The following is a 25,393-nucleotide window of genomic DNA, read 5'->3' on the forward strand; positions in this document are numbered from 1 at the left end:
CTCTAATAAATACAGCATATGAACATCATCATAGTCGATGGTTGGTAGAGACATTTTGACTATATCCTGGACCTGCCCGTCCTCGCCCAAAATGGCGCCAGAATAAATGGGACTCGTAACTCCTTGTTGTGTACTGGTTGCAGAATCTTGAAATCACGAGATACGTATGCAGTTTTGAAGCACATGGCGGGCGGGGACAAGAATTGATTGAATATTTCGACATCCAATCATCCGATCATCCGATCCGATCCGATCAGATATTAAGTTCTGATGTGTTATTGATTACTGTACTGTTGAAAGTTCGAATTAACGTCACCCATGGTACTTGCCCGCAAATGTATATCTAGATAATTTTATTGTAACTGGCCCTGTCGTATTTTAATTATAAAATGTACGTCCACCGATTCCGTAACTGTTAGACACCTTAGTTCTTGCAACCTAATGGCCCGCCCGTTACGTTCCTCTACAGTGTAAATGTCTATTCATCATATACGATTACAGTTTGCTCCGTGGCAGGCCCACGTGGTTATAGGCTCGTATTTGTATAATGAAATTTTCACAATAAAGGTTTTTAAAAGAAAACATGGTAGTAGTATATACATTGGTAAAGTTTTTAATAATAGTCACTGTTTTAGAATCATTAAAAGGCAAGTGAAATAAAGCAGACCAATTACATGAAGGGTAAAAGGTATAATACGAAGGAACGCAGTAAAGATAAATGGTCAAGGGCTGTTGTGTTTTCTATTCCTGCAACATAAAGTGATCGATAAGAATCTCATATTCAGGCGTATCGGCGACTAAGACAGCAGGTCGACCCTCTTTTGCTCAACGGCTCCGTCATGGGACGAAGAAACGCTCTTTTTCTCGAAAAAAGAATATATTTTACTTGCAGGACAGTTGTAAAATTTCCGGGAAAGTACATTAGCCTGGAACATTATAACATATATTTAAGAAAAAATAATGTTCGGAAGTAATTAAAAGCGTAATTTTTAGGTGATATGACCAAGGCTTTCATCATTAGAATAAGAAAAGTAAAATGAACCAATGAAAAGTTTTATTAACAAGTCACATGACTTGTTATGCTTACGTTACGCGCTGCGCGCCCCGGATGACTTCCGGATGCGCTAACGCGGCGCGTCATATGACGCATTACGCGACAACGCAGGTCCAGAATATAGTCAAAATGTCTCCACCAACCAGCGGTCGAAACACAACCCCTTTCAGCAGGCTAAATTGTTCTGTTAAATGACAACAGAAGGGACAGGCAACAAGAACCATCAGTCAAAGAGGGGAGGGCTAGTTCTTCTCTACCGGGTTACATTGGGGCGCTACCGGAACTGATCGAATTGGTAGTCTACAGTGTTTCTGGATGTTTCAGACTGAAGCTGGGGTTAGCATGAGAGCAGCACCATTTCGTAGCTCCGTCGTGGCCATTCCGCAACCAATCATGGCAGCCGCTCTTTATCGTTATTTTGGGCGGGGTGGGTGGCGGAGCCGAGCTGTTTTGCAGCCATCATTGTGTGGAGTTCAGTTCATCTCACTAGTTTTGTATTTGTCATGAGGGGTTGTTCCTAATGTTTCTATTTTAGCGAGGTCAAAAAGAGATCCCATTAGTGGCCTACTGATTTTGCTCGATTCCTTTTCTTTTTTTTTACACGATTTTTCGTTATCTGCAAAGACTAAACAGAGTATTGCGACTCTGTGTTTGTTTGTAAATAGAGAATGAACCAAAGAGAACTAATTCTAAAATAGTAAATACTTGGATAACAATCAATCAAATGGAGAGAGAAGCAGGCACGACGGATTACAACGGGGGCAAAGGCCTGCGTTAACTACCTTTCACTATCTGCAAAGAGAGAGTACTCCTAATAGAAATGAGGGGGGGGGGCACCATTCAAAGCAGATCAGTGTGCATAAACACGAAAATGTTTTCACTTACCACGTACTTGACATTCGACAGCTTATGATATTTGCTATTAAAAAACCATTGAAATTCACTGAAAAAACCATAGGTTATAGACCATATATAGTTAGGAATTAGCATTTACAAAACCTTGAAAATTCACTGAAAAAACCATAGGTTATAGACCATATATAGTTAGGAATTAGCATTTAAAAAACCTTATTTTACTCACACAAAACCATTGAAATTCCATATATAGTTAGTTGCACTAACTATATATCGCGCACCCGCAATCCACTGCTGATCATGTCACATATTACATCATTCATGACATGGTCAGTGACATCACTGATGACATCACTGATGACATCTCAAATGACATCACTGATGACATCACTGATGACATCTCATTTGACATCATTCTTGTGCTAATACGATAAACCTCTTCAGACTCTAATATAACCTTAGATACACTCAGTGTATACAGACACTCACACACTGCCACTCATCCATGGAGTTACTCACACACCCAGTCAGTCATGCAAAGAAACAATCTCACCTCCATTTCTTCAACTATACAGTTAAACACACCTTACTTATTGAAACATATACTAACACATATTTACTCTCTTATACAATCCCTGATACAAGTTCACAATGATCGATACAACCACTCACTCATTCAGTGGCTCTCATGCACAGTTATTTATATATGCCAACTCTCACATGTACTGTGTTTTACATATGTAGTTACTATGACATGTAGCATTGAGATATCCATTCACTCATCAATACACTCATGCACACAGTCAACTGCCCATGTAGCTGTTTCCACATGCACTCTTGAACTCATACACCTAGTGAATAAACTGCTCACACATCTATGCATAGAGTCACACACCTTCCAGCCACCCCCACACAAACTCAATCTCCCATAGAAATACTTGGGCAACCAATTAATAACACATATAGCCTCTCGTATAGCTAATGATCAACACATGCAGCAGTTTACAGAACAACAGACATAATGATGCACAAATTAAGACAGTTTAGTCACTAACCCATGCATTCAGTGAGACACATTTAATCACTCACTCATACAGTCAGTCACGCACCTACTAAATCCTTCATCCAGACACTTATACATCCACTCATTCTTCAATATGTAAGACATATTTTAACTTTACAGAAACATACAGTCACTGGATGTTGTCATCAGTGATGTCATCAGTGATGTCATTTGAGATGTCATCAGTGATGTCATCAGTGATGTCACTGACCATGTCATGAATGATGTAATATGTGACATGATCAGCAGTGGATTGCGGGTGCGCGATATATAGTTAGTGCAACTAACTATATATGGAATTTCAATGGTTTTGTGTGAGTAAAATAAGGTTTTTTAAATGCTAATTCCTAACTATATATGGTCTATAACCTATGGTTTTTTCAGTGAATATATATATATATACATATATATATATATATGCATATATACTCATATATATATATATATATATATATATATATATATATATATATATATATATATATATATATAAAAACAAAAGTATGTCTGTCTGTCTGTTTGTCCTTTATGCATTACTACACCATTCATCCGATCGCCATGAAACTTTGGGAAGTTGTTGAGTACACTCCCGCGAAGGTTTCTGGCATAAACATTTTTTTAAATATCGGCCCCCCAGGGCCCTCATAATCTTTCGAATACTGATGTACGCACCAGACGGAAAAACAACAAATCGTGTATCCACAAGTACTCGAATAAATAAATAGAATTAAAACACCATTCATCCGATCGCCAGGAAACTTTGGGAAGTTGTTGAGTACACTCCTGCGAAGGTTTCGGGCATAACATTTTTTTAAATATCGGCCCCCCAGGGCCCTCATAATCTTTCGAATACTGATGTACGCACCAGACGGAAAAACAAAAAATCGTGTATCCACAAGCACTCGAATAAATAAATAGAATTAAAACGACACTTTGAAAAGTTTTCCATATTAAAATGAATAAGTTTCAATAAAAATGACACAATGTAAATTGAATGTTATCATGACGAGTTTCCTTGAAATTCCTTTCTTCAGAGATCGCAGCAACGCGCGACGGGTAAGCTAGTATATATATATATACATACATATATATATATACCTATACATATACCTATACACACACACACATACATTTACAAGGCTACTTTATATAACCTTAGCTTTTTCAGCTGTGACATGATCAACACCGCGAGCTCTCCAACTGATAACTGAAATCAACTCTGACTTTAGAAGCACCTTTTGAAATGAGAGCACAGTTTCAATTCAGCTTTGAAGAATCACTTAGCCTTTGTCCCAAAAACTGGGACATGTATTGAAAATAAAGAAAAGCGTTGGGACACTCCGAAAGTCCTCTGAAAGCCAGGACTGTCTGGGGAAATCCGGCACGTCCATTCACCCTAGTCTTGATCCCAGAGTTAGTTCATTGAGCATGTGGACCATCACAGATCTTAGCCAAACCAACGAATTCAAGGAAAGTGCACACACGCTGTCAGTGTTACAAGCAACCAACACAATATGACATTTGTATATTAACAGACTTTGTGGAGCACCCATAGTGCTTTGAGGTTGCTACAGAGCACTGGGGCAGAGGGTGGAGGAATTGTGGTCTTTCATGGGGAAAAGTCACTGAACTTGTAAATCTTATTATCGCGCCCAACTCACTCCCAGAGGAGCATCTCGGCACTTGGCACAGCCGGTTGGCTTGAATGATCAACTGAGAATTAGGGAGGGACATCAAAGGGCCATGTTTTTGATTTCTTTTTCAATTTAGCATGATCCTCACAACATCGAAAAGACACGGGACGTTTATTCCAAAGATATGGTGCCAGATAAGCAAATAATCTACCGCCAACTCTGACCGTGCGAATGGGAGGTATTTTAAAAAAAGACTTAATAGAAGATCTTAAGGCCTGGGAGGGCTGATACAGCCAATGCTTAGAATGCAGATAAGTGGGCAAGGCTTTAATTAAGGCTTTCTGTTCCAAGCAATCTATCTTCAAGAATTATTTTTTTTTTAATGGGCAACTGAAGATGGGGGCCATGAAGGTACGGCGAGGCAAGTTGCAAATTAACTGGGCGGCAGTATCCTTTACCACTTGGTGTTTTGGTACCAAGTGGTCATTAGCAGCTCCAAGAAGTACATTACCACAGACCAGGCGACTGGTGATGAGCTTGGACTAGCAGCTTTATAAATCTAGAGGGAAGCCATGGAAAAATCCTCCTTAAAAGCTGCATAGTGGCATAGCAGATGCTGCAGGTAGAATTCACCTGCGCTTTTATTGATAAAGACTGATCGATTTTGCCCCCTAGATTTTTTACTACCTGCTTGGGGTCGGGGCAGGGCCAAGCTCAGATGGCCACCAATCAGCTGTCCAGATTTCCATGGCTTAGCCAAAAAGTAGAATCTCCGTTTTTTTTTCTTTGTTCAACTGGAGACAATTATTGGTCATCCGTGTTGCAACATCATGCATACAGTGGAAACACTTTTTGGGAATTGGGCCCAAAGGAGATAAGCAATTGCATATCATCCATGTAGGATACGATCTCAAATCCATACATTGTCACTATCTGTGCTAGGGTGCCTTATAAATGTTAAATAGCGTTGGGCTCAAGCAGGATCCCTGTGGAACTCCTCTGCCGATTGTTAAGGTTTTGGACCTGAAGGAGTCAAGACAGATGTTTTGGGTTCAATTGTGTTTGAATTCCTTGAGCCGGAGCAAGGCACTACCACATATGCTAGCCTCATACAGCCTGTGAACAAGAATGGAATGAGAGACCATATCAAACGCTGCAGACAGGTCCAGAAGGACCTGCATAATCGCGGGCCCAGAATCAAGGGAAAGTCTAATGTTATCAGCAACTGCCACCAAGGCTGTCTCTGTACTATGGGATGCTCTGAAACCTGACTGTGAGATTTTATGTTCAACTGCCACCAAGGCTGTCTCTGTACTATGGGATGCTCTGAAACCTGACTGTGAGATTTTATGTTCTTCCAGAAATTACGACAAGTGGGAGTTGACATATCTTCTAACATTTTGGTCAGTGATGTTAGTAAGGAAATCGGGTGGTAGTTAGAACAGTTTGGTTAGCTGAAGGCTTCTTTAGAACGGGTCTCACTTGTGCAAATTTCCAGCATGCTGAAAGCTTGGCTGTTGTTAAAGAGAGATTGAGTAGCTCCCATATGACTGGGGTACTCACGAGGCTCAAACTAGTTGTTATCCTAGGGGGACATGGATCAAGAGGGGATCCCGATTTGGCCTTTGACAGCGTCCTTTGCACCTGCTCCCAGGAACATAGGTCAAATTTGCTCAATGAATTGGGGACATTAGGGGGGGCATGTTTAGTATCACATGCTTTCATTTAACCTTCTGGGCTGTTGGGAAGTTCTTATAAATTAGGTTGATTTTATCCTCAAAGAATTCTGCCTATGAGTGAAACATTTTTTGAGACGCCAAAATAGACTGGGTGCAAGCACTGGGTTTTAAGAAGCTATTCGGAGTTTTATATAGGTCTTTAGTTGAACTGCTCACATCATCAATAGTAGACAAGAGGGAGTCCACTGAAGTCCAGGGGTAGATCAGAAGTTACTGACCAGGGGTTGTTGAAGTCCACGTGCGAGTATGACAGGATGCTCTTCTGAATTTCACATGGTAAAGTTCCATGTAGTGAACAGATAAACAGGAAGTTACAGGGAGTAGAGGGAGTACATGTAAGGATCACCCTTGAATCACTTGCACCTTGTGCACATAAGGAATAAAAGCAGAATCTGTACTGTGAAATTAAACACACCGAAAAGCATTTAGTAATTTGTTGCAAAAATATATTTGAATCATTTTAATGTTGATCAGATAAAAAAATGCTATTAATTAGAATGTGAGGGACAAGAAAAGAGTTTCTTTCCTGTATTTACCTATAGTGTGTTAGGAATAAACATGTCCCCATAAATATCTCCTTTCTGCTTATCACTGTTTCTTTTAGAAAAATAGGTCAGAATGAGGCAAAGTCGGCTCTCGTTTCCTTTTTTTTAACTCTAGGTGTAATTGCTCTGCTTGTACATTGGCTGCTGGTTCTGGCTGCAGGCATTATAGCTCAGTTGTAATGAGTCATTACAGTTGAGCAGCTATGATTATTACTTAGTTGGACAAGAGGCGGCACAACTTGATTGCAATAAATACATTAGAGACAGGATTTTATACACAAATTGTACAATACCATGTATTATGGAGAGTAAAGTGGGCTACTTATCTGGTGGACTAGATGGAGTCCTTGAAAGGTTAAAAAAAGTATTTTCAGCAAATGTATAGGAGTTTTGAAATGTTTTCTCAGTAGTTCAAAATAGACCCGCTTGCAATTAGTTCTCTTATTACGGTTTAAAAACAAGATTTTTGTATGTTTAAAAACTTGACCATATACATATTGACTTTCATTAGTATAAGTTCTTAATCTCAACATGCACAATATTGTCAAGATGCGCAACAATATTGGAGTGTACACTCACTATTCTAACTTCACATTGACAGCAATCAAGGCTGCCATGTATTGTGGAGGGCCCTTAAGGGAGGCCTAGGTGAAGTCTAGGGGGCCACCGTCCAGTTGCAACATCAAAGGCGTAGAAGTGAATCAACTGCCCATTTTATGATAAAGGTGGCACAGAAAGAAGCAAAGCTTTGGCTCAAAGGATGTAAGGAAGAAAACACATAGCAAGGCTAGCGCATAGAATACTGAGTTTGCTTACAGGTACAGATCTGACTTATTATAGCTCATACATTTTTCTCACAACTCTATACATTTTGGTGTGGCTAGGCATCCCCCTTTATTCAATGCAAGGCACACTTGCTGCAGGCTGCGGTGCAGGGCCTAAAAATTCATAAAAAGAAGCACTATGATTTTTGTTAGGGGTTCTCAAAGAAACCTTTTGTGGGACTGTGTTTATGTTATGTTTTTGAGGGGGTCTTCTTTTTGCTGTTTTTCCATAACTGTTATTGCAAACTGGCCATTACCTTCATTTTTGTGCTGATAGAATGTTTACAGTGTCACTCTACCTTTTCCTTCCCAGTTTTTGGGTTGTGTCTCTGCACTATATATTGATCCTGCACTCCATGCAGTACACTGTAAACATTTTCAGGTGTGGGTTGTTTTCTTCCTTTCCTTGGTTCAGCATCTCTGCAGAATATGTGGCAGAGTGTTTAGCTCCTCTACTTCAGCTCTAGACGTCTCTTGCTGACACCTCAGGTACTCAGGCACTCTTATGCTTTGACTTTAGGTGTTGATGCATGCTTGATGACCTAAAGGACTGCAGTCATCTCTGGCCTCTACTGAACTTCTGATCATTAAGCCTACATGTGACCGTCTAGAATTGAGTATTTTCTCACTTGGGGAACTGCTGAAGAATTTATAAACAATAGAAATCAGGGTAATCTTCTCAGGCTCCACCATCTCCCCAGTGTAGATCACCACGTGTTTTTCTGATAAAGAGGTCCTTCTGAGTGCTGTCTGCCATTGCTCCCTGTAAAGAGACAGCAGCCACACAAAATATCAATAGCTCAGATTTTATTTGCTTTATAAAATGGTGAAAGTTTTGCCTGTTAGCAAGGTAAAGGCATCGTTGCATGTGGTTGTTGATTACCTAAACTTTGAACAAATGGAAAACTCAAAATGCCATTTAAAATGTGAAGTATTCCAAAGTTAGAGGATCGTAGCCAAGCCGCCGACCGTAATGGCTGCATAGGCTTGTAGCTCTGCCGCTGGCTCCCACGCGCCCGCGACCCTCCATTTGCCCCCCAGCAAGCCTAATACCAGCGGCATGCCCATCGAGCTGTGTTGAGCCGTGTGTAGGACCCTGGATATATGGGTGCTGTGCGCGTGCACACTGGATAGCCGGGCACATGCTGCAAGGCCCGGTGAATGACACCCGAGGCCTGGTGAGGATTGCCAGAGGGACCTGCTTGCAGCGGGGGTAGTGCTGGCGGTCTTACCCCCACTGGCGTCTACACATCCACCGTGCTGGCGGCAGAACCTGCCCAGACTGGCTACACCGTGCTTCACCAGACTTCAGAACCATTGGCACGTGCACCGGGTGCTACAGTGGTGCTATATTGTCCACGCAGCTCCCCTCACGACGGGGCTCCATTTTATACCGCCTTACAAGTCAAATATAAGGGGGCCGTATTTATGAATTAGACCACCTTAATCCACAATGTTGTGGTATGGGTAGTAAGGACCCTAAGCAAAGAACCTTGTCCTTCAAAGCGCCTGGAACCAGTACGGCGACGCAACAGATCAACATGGCGAAGACGGAGTGACGCACACAACTGAGGCAACTGGGCCTGATAATTTGTTGTTGGAACAGAAGACAGGCTTCAGGGCGCTGGACACCCATTTTGATGCCCTGGACAAGAGGTTGGAATCTATGGGGGCCCAAACGGATCAACAGGAAGGGCGTCTGACCACGGGAGAGGGTAGAGTCTCCGATCTAGAAGGTGGCGCTGCCCAGACCACTAAGAAGTACGAAAGAATGGAGAAACTCCTCAAAGCTGTAGCCATTAAGAATGAGGATTTAGAGTCATGTGGGCTACAAAATAACGTTCGCATTATGGGGGTACCCGAATCTACCAATACTGGGTGGCTGGACCAATTTGTGGAAACACTTCTTTCAGATCTTTTTGGTAGTGAGTCCTTTACCACAACATATGTAGTTGAAAGTGCCCATCGCGTTCTGGGACCACAATCAAATCCGGGGTGCCCGCCAAGACCGATCATTGCCCGGTTATTGAACTTCAGAGACAGGGATACTGACCTACGAATTGCGCATGAGAAGGGCCAGCTCGATTGGCAGGGGTCGACCATATCTATGTATCTAGACTTCACTGCCATGGTACAGGAGGCACGCAGAAAGTATGCCGGAGTGAAGGGGTCCCTACGGAATGTTATATCCAGCATGGTTAAAGGTGGACGTGGATGGACGGTCCAGAATCTTCAATTCACCCCATGATGCCCAGGAGTTCTGCCAGAAGTACTCTAAATCGGGGAAACAGCATGGCACAATGTCACCGCAACTGTCACAGAATATACTAGACTCTGGTGCTAGTGCCGACCTCTTTTATGCCAGCTAAGTTGCATTGGGGACACATTTGAAAATCAGTGGACTGGTTAGGGTGCGTTTTACATAACACCTCTTTTGCATCACCATGGACCTGCGCAAGTGGCACGTTGGAGTGCCATCAGGGACAAATCTGAGGCACATATGCCAAGAAACTGGGGAAGCAGCAGGGTGTTCCCACCCACCGAATACGGATGAAACTGCTTAATTCTATGCAAGTTTACTGTATAATATTTCTTTATTTGCATGTATATTCAAATATGGTTATAAGGGTTGGGGCTTTTCCCCTGCCTGAAGTTAGGAATGAGGGACGGGGAGGGGTATTGGATTCGTAGACAAAAGTTAGTAGTATAGTTTTCATATAGTTGCAATTCGCAGTGTAGCAATAATAATCCGGGTACTAGCAAGTCGGACACGCAAGACATACATCATGGTTAACAAGGTGATCGCAGAGGCCAATGTGGTAATGATGTCCTGGAATGTTAGGGGCCTTAGTAATGCCCATAAATGTAAACAAGTGACCAATTACATGCAACGCCATCAGGTTGGCATTGTGTTTTTACAAGAGACCCATCTGGCAACAAATGTCATGAAGTCGTTGGCCTCAAGCTGGGGGGCACATAAATATTTTGCAGGGTATAGTTCCTATGCCAGGGGTGTTGCAGTGTTGATACACAAATGAGTGTCGTTCCGGGAGGAGGCGGTCTTTCGAGATGCAGGGGGGCATTATTTATTGGTTAAAGGTTGTATGCTAGAACACTCTGTGTTGTTTGTTAATATAGCTGCGCCAAATGTTGATGACCCAGACTTTTTTACACTATTCATGCTCACATGAAACGCATGGGGGCAGACCACATATACATGGGGGGATTTTAATTTACTACTCGATCCGGAGCATGATAGTACAGTACACACAACCAGCACAAAGTCCAGGGCAAGGCGTGCGCTTTTGGACACTATAGAACAGTTTGGCTAGTGGATGCATGGAGATACGACTGTAAAGAGAGTGAGGGATTTACACATTACTCTGCATCTCACAACACCTGGACAGGCTTGGATTATTGGTGCCTTTCTGCTGGGGTGGCAATATGGATAGGCACAGTTAGCCACCAGTCGCATGCATTATCTGATCATTCTCCTGTGTTGGTAAAGTTGAGGGTCCCTAGAGTGGGGGGGGGAATGGGGGTAGAGCGTCCGTGGAGATTTCCTGATATGGCCCTGAGAGATCCTGTTTTTTCAGAACTGGAGGAAGCGATTACCGGATACTTTGCAATAAATGTAGGATCAGTGGAATCCAAGGCCAAATTATGGGAAGCCTTTAAGGCATATGCAAGGGGAGTGTGCATCTCAAAAAGTGCTGGGGTACTTAGGGATCTGCGAAGTACGCTAGCACAGATAGAGTCGCTGCTAGCTGAGCTGGATCGTATGGAAGCGACCACCACAGGTCCCCCCGCTCTGCAAAGACACACAATACTGCTGGCTGAATTTCGGGAAGGAGCAGAGCACGAGGCACACTTTTTAGGCAAATATGCAGTGGCTTGGCGGTATGGGGAGGGCGAGAGGCCGGGTAGAACACTAGCTAGAGTTGACGCAACAGTCCCGTAGGCCGACCTATATTGCCGAAATAACGGGACATGACGAAGTGCCGATAACTGGTAATGTTGGGATACTAGAAGAGGTACTTAAGTATTATACAACATTATACACCACAAGAGTTACCAGACTCCCTGCAGACAACAGTGCCTACCTTGATGAGGTTACGCTGGTCTGGATGGAATAGGCGCATCAGGAATTTCTGGCTGAGCCCTTTTCGGAGGATGAAGTAACCGAGGCTATCAATGCTCTGGATGGCTCTAAATTCACCAGGACTGTTCTTTATAAAAAATACAAGACCCTCATTACACCTCATCTTATAGACATGTATCAGGAGGCAGTCAAAGTGCTCCCACCCACATTCAGGGAAGAGGTTATCATCTTGCTTCCAAAACCCGGGAAGGACATTGCCAAATGTATCAACCACTTTCCCTCTTAAACTTTGACAATAAGATACTAGCTAAAATACTGGCAACTAGGCTTGCATTAATTGTTGAGAAACTGATCTCTCCAGCACAACTCAACAGCTCTCAATCTCTGTACGTTATTTGCCACAGTGCACAGAATATCACTGACAGTCCCAGCAGCTGCTGTCTTACTCGACGCGGAGAAAGCGTTTGACTCGATTGGGTGACCCTTTTTATATGCTACAATGGGAAGACTGGGGGTACCAAGCGGTTCTTGGCAATTGTTGGGTTATTATATAAGCTGCCCACAGCACGCATTCGACTTAATGGTACATTGACTAATGCGTTTCAACTCACGCAAGGAACACAGCAGGGGTGCCCACTCTCTCCCCTCTTATTTGTAGTGGCACTCGATCCATTGGTGCGGCATTTACAAGAGAGGCATTGTCAGCGGGGGCTGCAATTTAACAGCGGTCCTCTGTTACTTACGCTGTATGCCGATGATATATTATATGCAAGGCACCCGGACGAAAACTTAACTCCACTTCTCCAGTAGGTGACGAGATATGGCACCAAGTCCGGCTTACAGATCAACTGGGAGAAGTTGGAGTTTTCCAGTTGACGGAGACGGCTTGCGTAAGAACGGTGGAATACCCACTGTCCTGGTGTGATGACTCAGTGAGGTACCTTGGAGTCCATATCCATAGAGAAAAGGATCGTATTCTCCAGCTGAACTATGGTCCGGTTATGGAGAAACAGGGACGCAATATAGATCGATGGTTAAAAGTGCCCCTGTCAATGGCAGGTAGAATAGCTATAATTAAGATGGTGGTTCTTCCACAATTTCTATATATTTTCCAAAACATCCCTATTCCTTTACATAACAGTTTCTTCACGGATCTTTGTACGCTACTTCTATGACTCATGTGGGGAGGTAAACAGCCTCGCATTGGTTGGGATACCTTGGTGCTGCCGTATGAGAGGTGTGGGTTTGGGGTACCAAACTTTCAGATTTAGTACTTAGTAGCACAGGCGAGTTTTGCCCAACACTGGTATCATGCTGATGTCAGGATTCCATATCACAGACCAGAAGCTGATCTGGCGCTTCCAGCACCACTCAACACTCTGTTGCCTGTGGGGTTCCCTCCTGACCCGCACGACATCCAGACACTATCTGCAACCAGTTGGGCTTGGTATAAGTTATTACGGGTAAAGGGATCCCGTATCCTATATTCATCCACGCTGCCACTGGCAGGTAATGGCTGGGTTCCCATTTTACAGGATACCTTAGTAAAATATACACTGGCCAAATTCAAGCTCTCGACATTCGGCGACCTGTTCCCAGGCGGACATACTTTCTCACGCACAGAGGACCCTTGAGTTAGAGAGGCCACTATTATGGACCATTTTGTGCTGCTAAGGCTGCAGTGGGCATTGCATGCATGCATGTATAGCTACCCGTTGGAGCCCCCTGATTTCCCGATCCTGACGGGGTTAATTAGGGATGGGGATGGGAGCCATTTGATGGCTCGGATGTATAAAGCAGCAGTGGCTCTGCTCCCGTGTCGTGATGCGGGGTTTCGGCGGTTTGGGAACATGACCTTGGTTTCCCACTTACAGATGCGCAATGGGGCAGGTGCTGTACGCAAACCCGCCAGGTTTCTCCTAACCACCGGCATAAGCTGCTTCATTTTAAATTTTTGTGGGGAGCATACATGACACCTAAAAAAAGGCATCTTATAGACCCCTTGCGTCCACATGAATGTCCGAAGTGCCGGTCCCCAGAGGCCGATTTTGCTCATATAACATGGACCTGTATTAAGATTGAGTGCTATAGGAAGGCGGTCTTTTGGGAAATATCCTGCATGGTTGAACTCGAGGTTCCACCCAAGCCCCTGCTGGCGCTGTAGGGGTACACGCAAGATCTCCCCAAATCCAAGCGCCGATTCGTTGCAATTGCAACCCTCATTGCTAAACGCAAAGTGGCTATTAAATTGGGAAGTAATTATGCCCCCACACTATATGCATTGCTTCATAGCATGACATACTGCAATACCATTAGTGACACATATGCACAACTGCAGCTAGGCCCGTAGATATCTGGCAGCCATTCCAATCTTACCTTCTCATGACGCGGGACGGCAATGATGCCTCGACACAGCCGTGGATAGCATCCACTGGAACTGAACTCAATATGGACACATCTGGGGTTAATGTACCATTGTAGAGTTTGCTGTAATATAAATGGACACTGTGCCTGATCTTATGAAGTATAGACTTGGTAGTTAATGTTGTACAGGTTTTAAAGATGCATGTACCTGGACATGTGACCTATGTTATTTTTTGTTTAATTATGTTGCTTAACACTGCCCTGCAATGCCATGTTTCTTTTCTTTTTCTTGTTGTGACCTTAATAAAATCCTTAAAAAAAAAGAAAAAAAAAAGAAAAGAACTATTCCAAAGTTTCGATTGGAATTCTACAGAACTATAAAGGAAGTCCCATCCTTGTTGCTAGGTGTGACCAGTCCACTGCCTCGTGATTCAGGCTGCACACGAGGCACATTGAAAAAAGTTGAGTTCACTTTGTTCACTCTCCCCAAAGTTAACTCTGAGGGCAGTCCACACATAAGTGGACATTTTCTTGAAGAGGATATTTGGTTTTAAAGTTTTTAACAGTTCCCAAATGTCAATAGTTCACGGACTATTGTTTGAGGTTACAGACTCAACACACCCGAGACATCCAAAATGGTTCCCATAGTCCATGCTCTTGTTGTGGAGACTGCAGACTATACAAAGGGAGCAAAAATGATCTTGTGGTCAAGGCCACAGGTTCGTCACATTCAAAATGGGGTCCATAATGTCATTTAGGGTGGGGCGAGCCCAACTCTTCGCCATCTGGGAGGCCGCTGAAGCTGGCCGGTCCACCTCTTTATTCCAGCCTTTCACCTTCCTTCTCTCCTCCATTAGGTTCCCAGAAATGACTGAGCGAGCTGATCATGTGACAGGATACACTTGTGACATCCACCATTTTGCAGTCAGAATCCTATGGCGTCCACAAGAGGGCGTCCCAGAAAAAGGCCCAAGTAGACAAGAATGATTTTCTGCGGCGACTCCAATCAAGATTAGAGCAACTCCCTGCGGTGACTCCGCACTTTGTCCACGTTCACACCTGCAGGGGGGGCCCAGTGTCAGAACCCCTGAACCTGCATGCTCTCATCACTGGCCACTAGACACCTGCACCCTGCAATGCCTGTCACGAGCTGTCTCCCACCTGCTCACAATCATTTCCGCTAGGGCTGGGGCAGAGTCACATTTCCCCAGGGATCTCTTTTGCTGAGTGAACTCTGATGGTGCAGTTGTTCCCGAACAAGCTCCACAGCAGAATGAACTGTCCGAGTATATGTGCTTCCTGTCGTGGTCATCGATTTAGTGAGCTGTAAATGTATTCCTTTCTTTATTTGCTCCTCAACAGCATCAGCATTTGAGTAAACTAAGTAAGAATATATGCTCCCTCACAAACACTACATTTCATTGAACTAGGACAGCACTCCTGCCCTCTCATGAAGTTTGACATACTATGCATTTTGGTGATCCGTGCTAGCATATAAGAACCCTGAGCAAACTCTTGCATTTATTCATGGCGGTAACATCCACCTCAACTGACCACAATACACCAAAGAAGACCTAACTCATGTTTTGATCCTTCAAAGTAAAATAGCATGACAAAGGCATCCTTCAAATCTCTTCTTCAAAAGAAGCTTCCCCTACACTGTGCCACCACCTCTATACAGGAACATTCAGCACAGCCACAAAACATGGGCAGTCACGGTTACCTACTAAAAAAGCCCACCTTTGACCCACAAGACCATACAATCATTTGACTCCTCATTCACTGTCTTTTCCTGGGCACAATTCTTGAAAACAACAATAGTCCCATTACTTCAACATTACATTGGCCAGTCCCAAAATAGTGCAAGCCTGTAAATCTGGCTTCCATCCTCAGCACAGCACCAAGGATGCAACCCTACAGGTTTTCAATGGCACCCTACAAATTGCAAACAAGTGGGATGCAGTCTTTTTGCCCTTTTTGATGGCCTTCAACACAGTCAGCCACCACCCCCTACTAGACACTCATCATTTCCGCCCCTAAGACAGAAATGCCTCTGGCCAATCACGATATCGATCTTCACTAACAAGACAACATGCAAGGCCGTCTTAAGGTGCCCTCTGCAAATGACCATCTAAAACGTTACATTTACTTCAGTCTTGGAGGTCCATCAACTGTCTAAAATTAAATCCAACAAAAATTAAATTCATACACATCAATAGTGGTGAACCAAAAGCTGCAGATTATGAGTTGAAAGATGGCTTCGTCTCTGACAATTCCAAAGCCCTTGGTTCCTCTACCGACCTCAGCCTTTCTTTCAAAGACGACTTAATCCCAGATCAGCCTTCTACGCAAGATAAAATGCTTCACCCATCACCAACCACAGATGCCCTTGTCCCGTCCCACATTACTGAAGGCACTGAGCAGCACAATGACTGCCCCGACTCCATGATCATCTCTCTCAAAGCCACCTCCTGTTTACCCAGCCTTGCCTTTCTTTGAGCTAGGCTTCACTGTAGCCAATGAACACCTTGGTAGTGGTAGTGGTCCTCATGAACCGCGTCCCATTCACTTCTTGCGGTGGAGCACAGCCAGATAAAATGGTTATGGTGAGTTTTAACTAGAAACGTACTGTGTGCATATGACTCCAATCACCGAAGCCTGCATTGCAGGGAAGGTGTCTTCCAATGGAAAATGGCCGCCCAGAAGGAGACACCCCTACAGACTGCAGCCCATCTCGTGTTGAGGTCTAGGGACATCTGGGCTTCTGACATCTTTGGTGCAAGGATGTCAGACCCATAAGGAAAATTAAATCTCCCTAAGCAGCGGTCATTTCAAACGCAGTGGGTTAATCTGGCATCTGATTGTGGCCTTTTTTGGTAGCGGCGTGAAGCAGTTATCTACCGGGCCTGAGTTTAGCACTCGACCCATCTCCTGAAATCCAATGCCGCAGGGAACTTGGAATAACCCTGATAGTGCAGGCATGGACTGTGCTGGAAGGATGGCAGGCATGGCCTGTGCAGGCAGGGTGGCAGGCATGGTTGAAAGGCATGGCCTGTGCAGGCAGGGTTGCAGACATGGGTGACGGGCATGGCCTTTGCTGGCTGGATGGCAGACAAGGACTATGCTGGCAGGGTGGCAGGCAACTTTGATAGGCATGACCTGTGCTGGCAGTATGACAGACATGGTTGAAAGGCATGACCTGTGCAGGCAGGGTGTAAGCCATGGGTGACAGGCATGGCCTGTGCAGGCAAGGTGGCAGACATGGGTGACAGGCATGGCCTGTGTTGGCAGGGTGTCAGGCGTGGTTGACAGGCATGGCCTTTGCTGGCTGGATGGCAGGAATGGCTAACAAACATGGACTGTGCTGGCTGGATGGCAGGCATGACCTGTGCTGGCAGAGTGGCAGGCATGACCTGTGCTGTCTAGATGGCGTGTATGATTGACAGGAGTGGCCTGTGCAGGCAGGACTGTGCATCTCCTAAGCATTCCTTTTTTTCCTATCTTCTTTATAATAAGCGTTAGACTAATCTGGTAAAAAAAACTCTTTTCACCCATCCCACCCAGTCGACTGATCCAGTCTCCACCATTCCTTCTCCGCCATCTTTTAAAATTGCTGCTAAATCTCTGTGAATACCCCAGATGGAGTGATTACACGTCCCAGGTGGGATGTTCAATGTTATATTGTATTTAGCATTTTCTGCACACAGGTGGGAGATACGTTCAAATTCAACTTTATTAACATTTAGACACTTGTCTTTAAAACATACCTTTAAAAACAGAATACTATTTTAATTTAAATGACCCCCACCTGTCCTCCTCCCTTCTTGTAAACCAAGCTAGTACCCAAGTACACCGCCATTTAATACATACCATCTCCACTACCATAACGCCCCAGCACTAAGATAACTGGCTTAACCTCTTGCGTCACTAATCCAAGCACATTTTAAAAAATGTTGCCAGGTCGCTTGCAACATCAAAAAATTCCATGTTCAAAAACAGTGCAAGTGCATCATTAGGATGATTTATAAAATATCGCATAAAAAGCGGTTTTAAAATCAAAGGGCGAAACCTATTAACATTACAACAGTCAATTAACAGATGAACACTAACATTTTGGAAACCCAAACCACAATTATTCTCTGCATCTAACTAAACTTCACATTTTTCAGCCCTTATATATCGAATATTTAAGGCTACCCGAAATGTAGGTCGGAGATAATGCGCTGGATGGCGCCCTGTAGAAGCTCCTGCAAGGAAAGCCCTCCTAAACTTTAGAGAACAGTTTCTCTTCCCCACTGGTCCAGTGTGCACGTTAGGAAGGGCAGATAAACCACAAAGGGTAACCACAGTCCCTGGCCCAGGCTGAGTGCAGCTGTGTACAGGAAAGCGTAGGTTTTCTTGCCTACCATCTGTACCATGGACATTGGTTTCTTTCTCAGACACAGCTGCACCTAAGAAGGCTGGCAAGGACAGAAGCCAGTTTGTGTTGATTGGCCAGAAGGTCATCCAAGGGCATCTTCTGCATGGACGCATCAAACCGAGGAGCTCCTGCTAGTCCGGCCGGTCACTGAGGGCAAGAGGACGGGAGACCCTATGCAATCCGCATGTAGAGCATTAGCCACAAGTTTGCCCTCCTCAGGGTTTGGAAGATCCTTCCTTCTGTTCTTCTACCCATCTTTTGGAGGACCGGCTCACATTCCCTCTCTTCCTCTCTACAGGAAGCCACAAAGAAGACAATGTATGCTTCGGAGACAGGGAGCTTACATAAGCCTAATTTCCTTGGAACCACAAGCAGTACAGGGGGAGGCAGAGGAAACAAGTGTGAGGTTAAGTCTGCCACCTGAGGAAGTGGCCAGTGATTTCTCTGCTCGTTTTTCAGTCCTTCCTCCAAGCCATGAATTCTCACAACTATAACTTCTAGAACTAGTAGTTTGTAAACGCCAGAATCATTCGAATCCTCCTCCGCTCGGAGGCAAGTACTACTACAAAGTGAGGTTAGTCCTTGGAAGCAATTGTTGGGGGTTGAATGCCATCCTTTTAAAACTCACCCAACAAAGACTGAGGTCCTTCCCATAAATCTCAACCCCTTCTTTGGTGTCCAAGACCCTGACCTCCTAGTATGGCCTCTTGCCCCTGTCTTCACAAGAGTTTAACATCTCAGGCTTTGATTGAATGTTTCCTTACCCTGGATGCCCACTACAGGGCTGTGCCTCGAAGCTGCTCATACCAACTCCAGCAGCTGGTGATACTGCACACTAGTATTTACACCTTCATAGGGTCGAGTGGCCATTCTTCTGACCCGCCCAAAAAAGCGATTGGGTATATTGAGCAGTTCTATGGATGGTTGGCAGTGAGTACACAAGCTGCCACTCAGATGCTTTACATTTTTGCACCTCAAGTAGCTTTACACCTTACCTAGAGGATTTTTTGTAGCTTTATATAGTGCGAACTTGACCTGACGGTATCGGTTATCAGAGCACTTTACATGAGCACCAGTTGCGTTACAAAAGGACGCATTCATTTTTTTGTAGGCAAGGGGACATTAAGTGATTTGCTCAGAATCACAGGAAGTTTAGCCATTGCCGAGACACGTACCCGGTTCCCCAAATTAGAGATCGACCGCCCTAGCCGTTAGGCTAAATCCTCTCCCCTTTTCTGTTTTATTAGGATCATAAGTAACATGGGTAGAGTTATCTCTGTTGAACCAGGTAGACAAAGTTGGAGGGCGATACTTGTGTCTAGACAGCCAAGATCCTGAACTCTCTCACCTGCTTTGTCCAGAAGGAAAACAGCCATCTAATGATATGGAACTGAAGGGTCTGTCTTACCTGTCTATCTTCTACTCTTGACCTTTGGCCATCTAATAATATGGAACTGAAGGGTCTGTCTTCCCTGTCTATTTTCTACTCTTGACCTTTGTAGAGCATTTAGTTCTTTCTTGCATTAATGCTGTTCCTCTGCAGTACCACAAAACCCTTCGGGCATCAGACTGCTGTACAAGTTCTTAAAACACAATGTACAATAGAAAAAACCTGAAGAAGTTCAGATTTAAAACTGCATCAACAAATAGCGTCAGTGTAGTGACTCCTTTAAACATCAGTCGGTGGCCAACAGATCCGGAAATTGGGAGTTCCCTTCAAGAAGCCGGTCACGATGCATCTGAGATGCTAATGTATGTAGCACAGTCGCATGTCTGGGAGGACGAACAACACGAAGATAGGCATCTCGCGTGCAGCGACAGAGGAGAGGCCTCGCCGTTCTAGGGGCAGCCAGAGGGAAGTGACGTAATTTTATGAGCAGGGATGAGGAAGCGACCTGAGGAGCCCTTGTCCTGGGTGTTGGGGAAGTCAATGCTTTGTAAACAGTATCCGTCGTATCTCTGGGTCTTGGGGAAGTCTGTGGTTTCCTGCGCAGTGTCTGTCTGTCCTGTCCCAGAACATTACGTACTTTTACACTCCAAGTCAGTAACCAAACTATTCCAGTTGAATACTTCTCTCACAGGGCAACTAGATGGGGCAGTCCCGGCTTACTGCAAGACGTGGTAGCAGGTTTAGTGCTAAGACTTTGAAACAGGTATGTTATGTTAATTTAATTGTAGAGGATGCTGTGTGACCGCGTAAGCTGCCGACCTCGGAGCCCATGGGAAGTAGGTTCAAGTCTCTGCGTCGTCAACATCCTGTGATTCTGGGAAAATCACTGGGGCCTTAATTATGAGGCTTTGCAACAGTTTTGCGCTTCCGTTGCGTCACTTTTTGTGATGCATCGGCGGCGTAAAACATGCCTCCTGTTGAGCCCTATTTACAAAGTGACGCATCTAAGCAGATGCGTCACTTTGTAAACCCCTGCGCTACATTATACCTGCGTCAGGTGTAATGTATGTAGGGCCTCATTTATGAGAAGTGACGCATCGGTGCATGAAAGAAGCAATGCGTAACTTCTCAGTGCGCCCCCCTTGTGACATGATTGATTCGTCATATTTACTGTATGACGCATCATGTCGCAAGGAGTTACGCTAGGAAATGTGTCAATATCTTACGCCTGCCTCACAGCAGGCATAAGACTGACGCAGGCCCTTTCACAAGGGGCTTGCCCCATGTGAAAGGACACATTGCTGGAGTTGCGTCACTTTTGTGACACACTCCAGCAATGCGTCAATTTTGCGCCATACAGATAGGTCAGAAATACTGATGTATCTGTAACTCCTTACGACATGATGCATCATACATTAAATATGACGCATCAATCATGTCACAAGGAGGGCGCACTGAGAAGTGACGCATCGCTGCTTTCATGCACCGATGCGTCACTTCTCATAAATGAGGCCCCTAATCTCTCCATGCCTACAATTCAGCGCCTTGAGATCCTCATGTGTGATTTGCCGCAGCTTTACACATCCTTGACACTTGATATAGCGCCCCCTTAATGGTATCTCGGCACTGAAGATTGCAACATGCAGGTCAAACAATCACACCAAGTGATCACAATCAATAAACGTAATTGAGATTATACAAAAAAATAATAGGTCTTTATTTACAGGTAAGTAAAGTGGGGCAGGGGACATTAAGTATAATACAGGCATAATATATGTGGTCCTGAGGCCCCCTTAAAGCCCGATGGTCCAGGAACTTTGTCTGCAGACATGACCCCATATAGTTCTGACTGCACCAGTGCGCTGAGGAGCTATAATCAACGTAAATACAGACCGCTAGCAATGTTATCCTACAGGGCATATATCTGTAGATCTGTGGCACACACCCTAAGTAAGTAAGCATGAAAGCCAAACCCAGGTTACTGGTAAGAGTCAGAGGCAGGTTGATAAAACCTCTCACAGGGTCAAAGGTTCAAGGAGCAGTGGAGATCGTGCTTAATTTGAGCCGGTGGTTTCTGGTGCTGGGCACCAGTACTTAATTCTCAACACAGCATTTATGACAGCCCATGGCATGGTGGCACTTTTTCTCTCATTTTGGGATGAACCCAACACAGGAGCAGATTTACTAGCCCCTTGTGACACATTTACGCTGCCGTTGCGTCACTTCTGTGATGCAGCGGCGGCGTAAACCATGTGTCACGTTGCGCCTTATTTACAATGTGATGCATCTAGGGAGATGCGTCACGTTGTAAAGCCCTGCGCCACAAGAAACCTGCGTTAGGTTTCATGCTGGCGTTCCATCGCAGGGTGGGCGTTCCTTCGCAGGAACCACTCGTAAATGTGATGCAGCGAAATCTACAAGATTTCATTGAGTCACTTTTCCGAGGCCGCTGTGACAAAACTTTACACCTGCTTGAAGCAGGCGTAAGGAGTGGCGCACCATGTTAGGTATGGGCAGCCCCTGTGCTTGCGACACAACTCCAACAATGCGCCGCCCTTACGCCACAAGATGCAACACGCACCTGCCTATCCTTGCGCCACAGTGTGCCACATTGTAAATGCTTCATAACAGGGGGTGGTGATGGACAGAGTATCTGAATTAAGCAGAACACTCCTACCCAGTCAAAAGATCAGGGCTTGATCCATCACCGTTTTTTAGCACACTGCACCATCCCAGTTCAGAACCTGGCTACATGCAAATTAGTCTGACCCTGGCCCAGTGCATCATGGGAACAGGGCAGACCAAACTACCAAGCCAATTCTTTACTGGAAAGGAAACAAGCAAGCCGGGCCGACGACGGCTGAAATGCCAGAAACCGGTCCCCGGAAGCTTGTTTCCTTTCCAGTAAAGAATTGGCTTGGTAGTTTGGTCTGCCCTGTTCCCATGATGCACTGGGCCAGGGACAGACTAATTTGCATGTAGCCAGGTTCTGAACTGGGATGGTGCAGTGAGCTAAAAAACGGTGATGGATCAAGCCCTGATCTGTTGACTGGGTAGGAGTGTTCTGCTTAATTCAGAATACTCTGTCCATCACCACCCCTTTTTCTGAATCACATTGTAAATGCGACACACTTGTGATGGCACAAGGAGAGACTTGCGTGCCGCATCTGTTCTGGCACATCCCTGCTGATTTGCAGAGATGCGCCAGACATTGTAAATATGCCCCACAGAGTTAAAAAATTCAATATACATTAAAAATTAATAATTCCTGACACCCACTCATTCGTATAGCTTTGGATGGCCTAGAAGAGTTTGCATTGTCACACTTGTAGGAGTGCGATGGTTAGTAGATGTGTTGGTACCGCCATTGGCAGCGCTGGCAGGGGCAATGGGTGGTGCACGCTGCAGCGGCCGCCTGCGAAGGCCCCTGGCACTTACTATTGTTTACAAATTAAGCACTGAGTGCAGGGTCACCAGCAAGTACAGTGCATTGCCTCAAGCTTGTGGGAAAGAGCAGCAAGTGTGTGGGAGGGGGGTGCCCTGATGCTGGCCCTCTGTGCCTCTAGGTGGCTCATGCAGAGTCCAAACTCAAGCTCGATACAAGGGACAAGATGTGGAGAGCTGGTGGGAAGTCAGTGCCAATAAAAGTGTGAGAGAGTTTCAAATACATAATTAGCAAATCAGGGTAGAGGTTCCCTTCCTAGGGCTTTTTCACTTTTCATTAGAGGTCACAGGCACCAGACTGTCAGGATTCTCCAGAGCGACTAACCTAGTTTGAGGCACAGAAGAGAGATGAGGCGTACCTTGAGACTCAAAGTAAAAGTGAGGCTCTCCTTGAGCCACGGAGGAGGAGTGAAGCTGACTTTGGGACACGGAAGGGAAGTGAGACCTAACTTGGGCCACGGAAGAGAAAAACGATGCAATGGACAACAGAAGAGAAGTAAGGCCTACCTTGAGCCTGAAGGAGAGGTGAAGCCCCTTAAACCACAGAGAAGAGGTGAAGCCTACCTTGAACCCCGGAGGAGATGTGAAGCCTACCTTGAGCCACCTAGGAAAGGTGAAATCTACCTTGAGCCTGGAGCAGAGGTGAAGCCTACCTTGAGCTTGGAGGAGAGGTGAAATCTACCTTGAACCACCGAGGAGAGGTACAACCTACCCTGAACCACCGAGGAGAGGTGAAACCTACCTTGAGCCACTGAGGAGACGTAAAGCCTACCTTGAACCACAGAAGAGATGTGGAGCCTACCCTGAACCACCGAGGAGAGGTGAAACCTACCTTGAGCCACCTAGGAGAGATGAAGCCTACCTTGAGCCACCTAGGAGAGATGAAGCCTACCTTGAGCCACCGAGGAGAGGTGAAGCCTACCTTGAGCCACCGAGGAGAGGTGAAGCCTACCTTGAGCCACCTAGGAGAGGTGAAGCCTACCTTGATCCACAGAGGAGAGGTGAAGCCTACCTTGAGCCACCGAGGAGAGGTGAAGCCTACCTTGAGCCACCGAGGAGAGGTGAAGCCTACCTTGAGCCACCGAGGTGGCAAGTCCACAGGAGAGGAGCATCAGGACAGTCGACAGCATGCTGGCAACAGGATAAACTGAATATCTTTATTCTCTCTCTCCTCGAATGCATCTCTTGCCTCTATTGCAAATAAACAGGAAGTGGTGACGGACGACTCTTACAGGGTGACAAAATCCCCCAAGACGGTTTCTGTCCATTGTGCAATGCAGCCACATCGAAAGGATATGTCACAACTGGGTGGGACTGGCCTTGATGGAGAGTGAGGGAGCTTTCTCTGGAAGGTCCGTTGGGTAGGTCTGTAGGCTCTGCAATGAACGTGCCTGACCCTGCCCCAGCCCAGCTGGCCTTTCAGAGGCCTCCTGTTGGTGGATTTCTTCCGATCCCTTTCCAGGTTATTTTCACAATAAAATCGCAGTGGGCCTCAGACCAGACCCCAGGGCTGACCTGCTCGTGGGACCTGACACTTACACTTCTTTTGTTTCTCAATGGCCTGTTTCCATGGCTACCCCTCCCTCTCAAGGGCCTTTAACTAGAGGGACGCATGATTGTGTGTAACCCTTAAGTTACACCTCACGGAGACAGGTTTCTGGGGACCCAGAGACAGACTGGAGCCTGCGCTAGGCCATCCTCCCAGGGAGAGCCCCGCCAGGCGCTGGGCACGGGTGTTCCTGGAGGAAGAAGCGGAAAAAATAGTGCTTTTGACGGAGTCTGTGCGGGCCTTAACGCCAGGTCAGTGCGTGCCTCACGAACACACAATGTTCATGCATGGAGAAAGCCTGCTGGTGCCAAGACAGGCACATGCCAGGGGGGCAACATTTCGCAAGATATATATATATATATAGATATATATTTATATATACCGGTTGTACGGCATTACAACGAGGGCTT

The 25,393-nt window shown here is 45.3% G+C and overlaps 1 protein-coding gene across 1 annotated transcript in view; it reads right to left on the reverse strand.

Moving 5' to 3' along the window:
• LOC144753966 (uncharacterized) overlaps positions 1 to 24,640 on the reverse strand; it is a 62,461-nt gene extending 37,821 nt beyond the window's left edge. Inside the window, exon 1 of the mRNA XM_078641488.1 lies at positions 24,507 to 24,640. Coding sequence (XP_078497614.1) covers positions 24,507 to 24,564 — 58 coding nt within the window. The 5' untranslated portion in view covers positions 24,565 to 24,640. The remainder of the gene's footprint in view (positions 1 to 24,506) is intronic.
• Between the last annotated feature and the right edge of the window lie 753 nt (positions 24,641 to 25,393).

The sequence above is a fragment of the Lissotriton helveticus genome, chromosome 5_1 (genome assembly GCF_964261635.1).
Source record: "Lissotriton helveticus chromosome 5_1, aLisHel1.1, whole genome shotgun sequence".
NCBI lineage: Eukaryota > Metazoa > Chordata > Amphibia > Caudata > Salamandridae > Lissotriton > Lissotriton helveticus.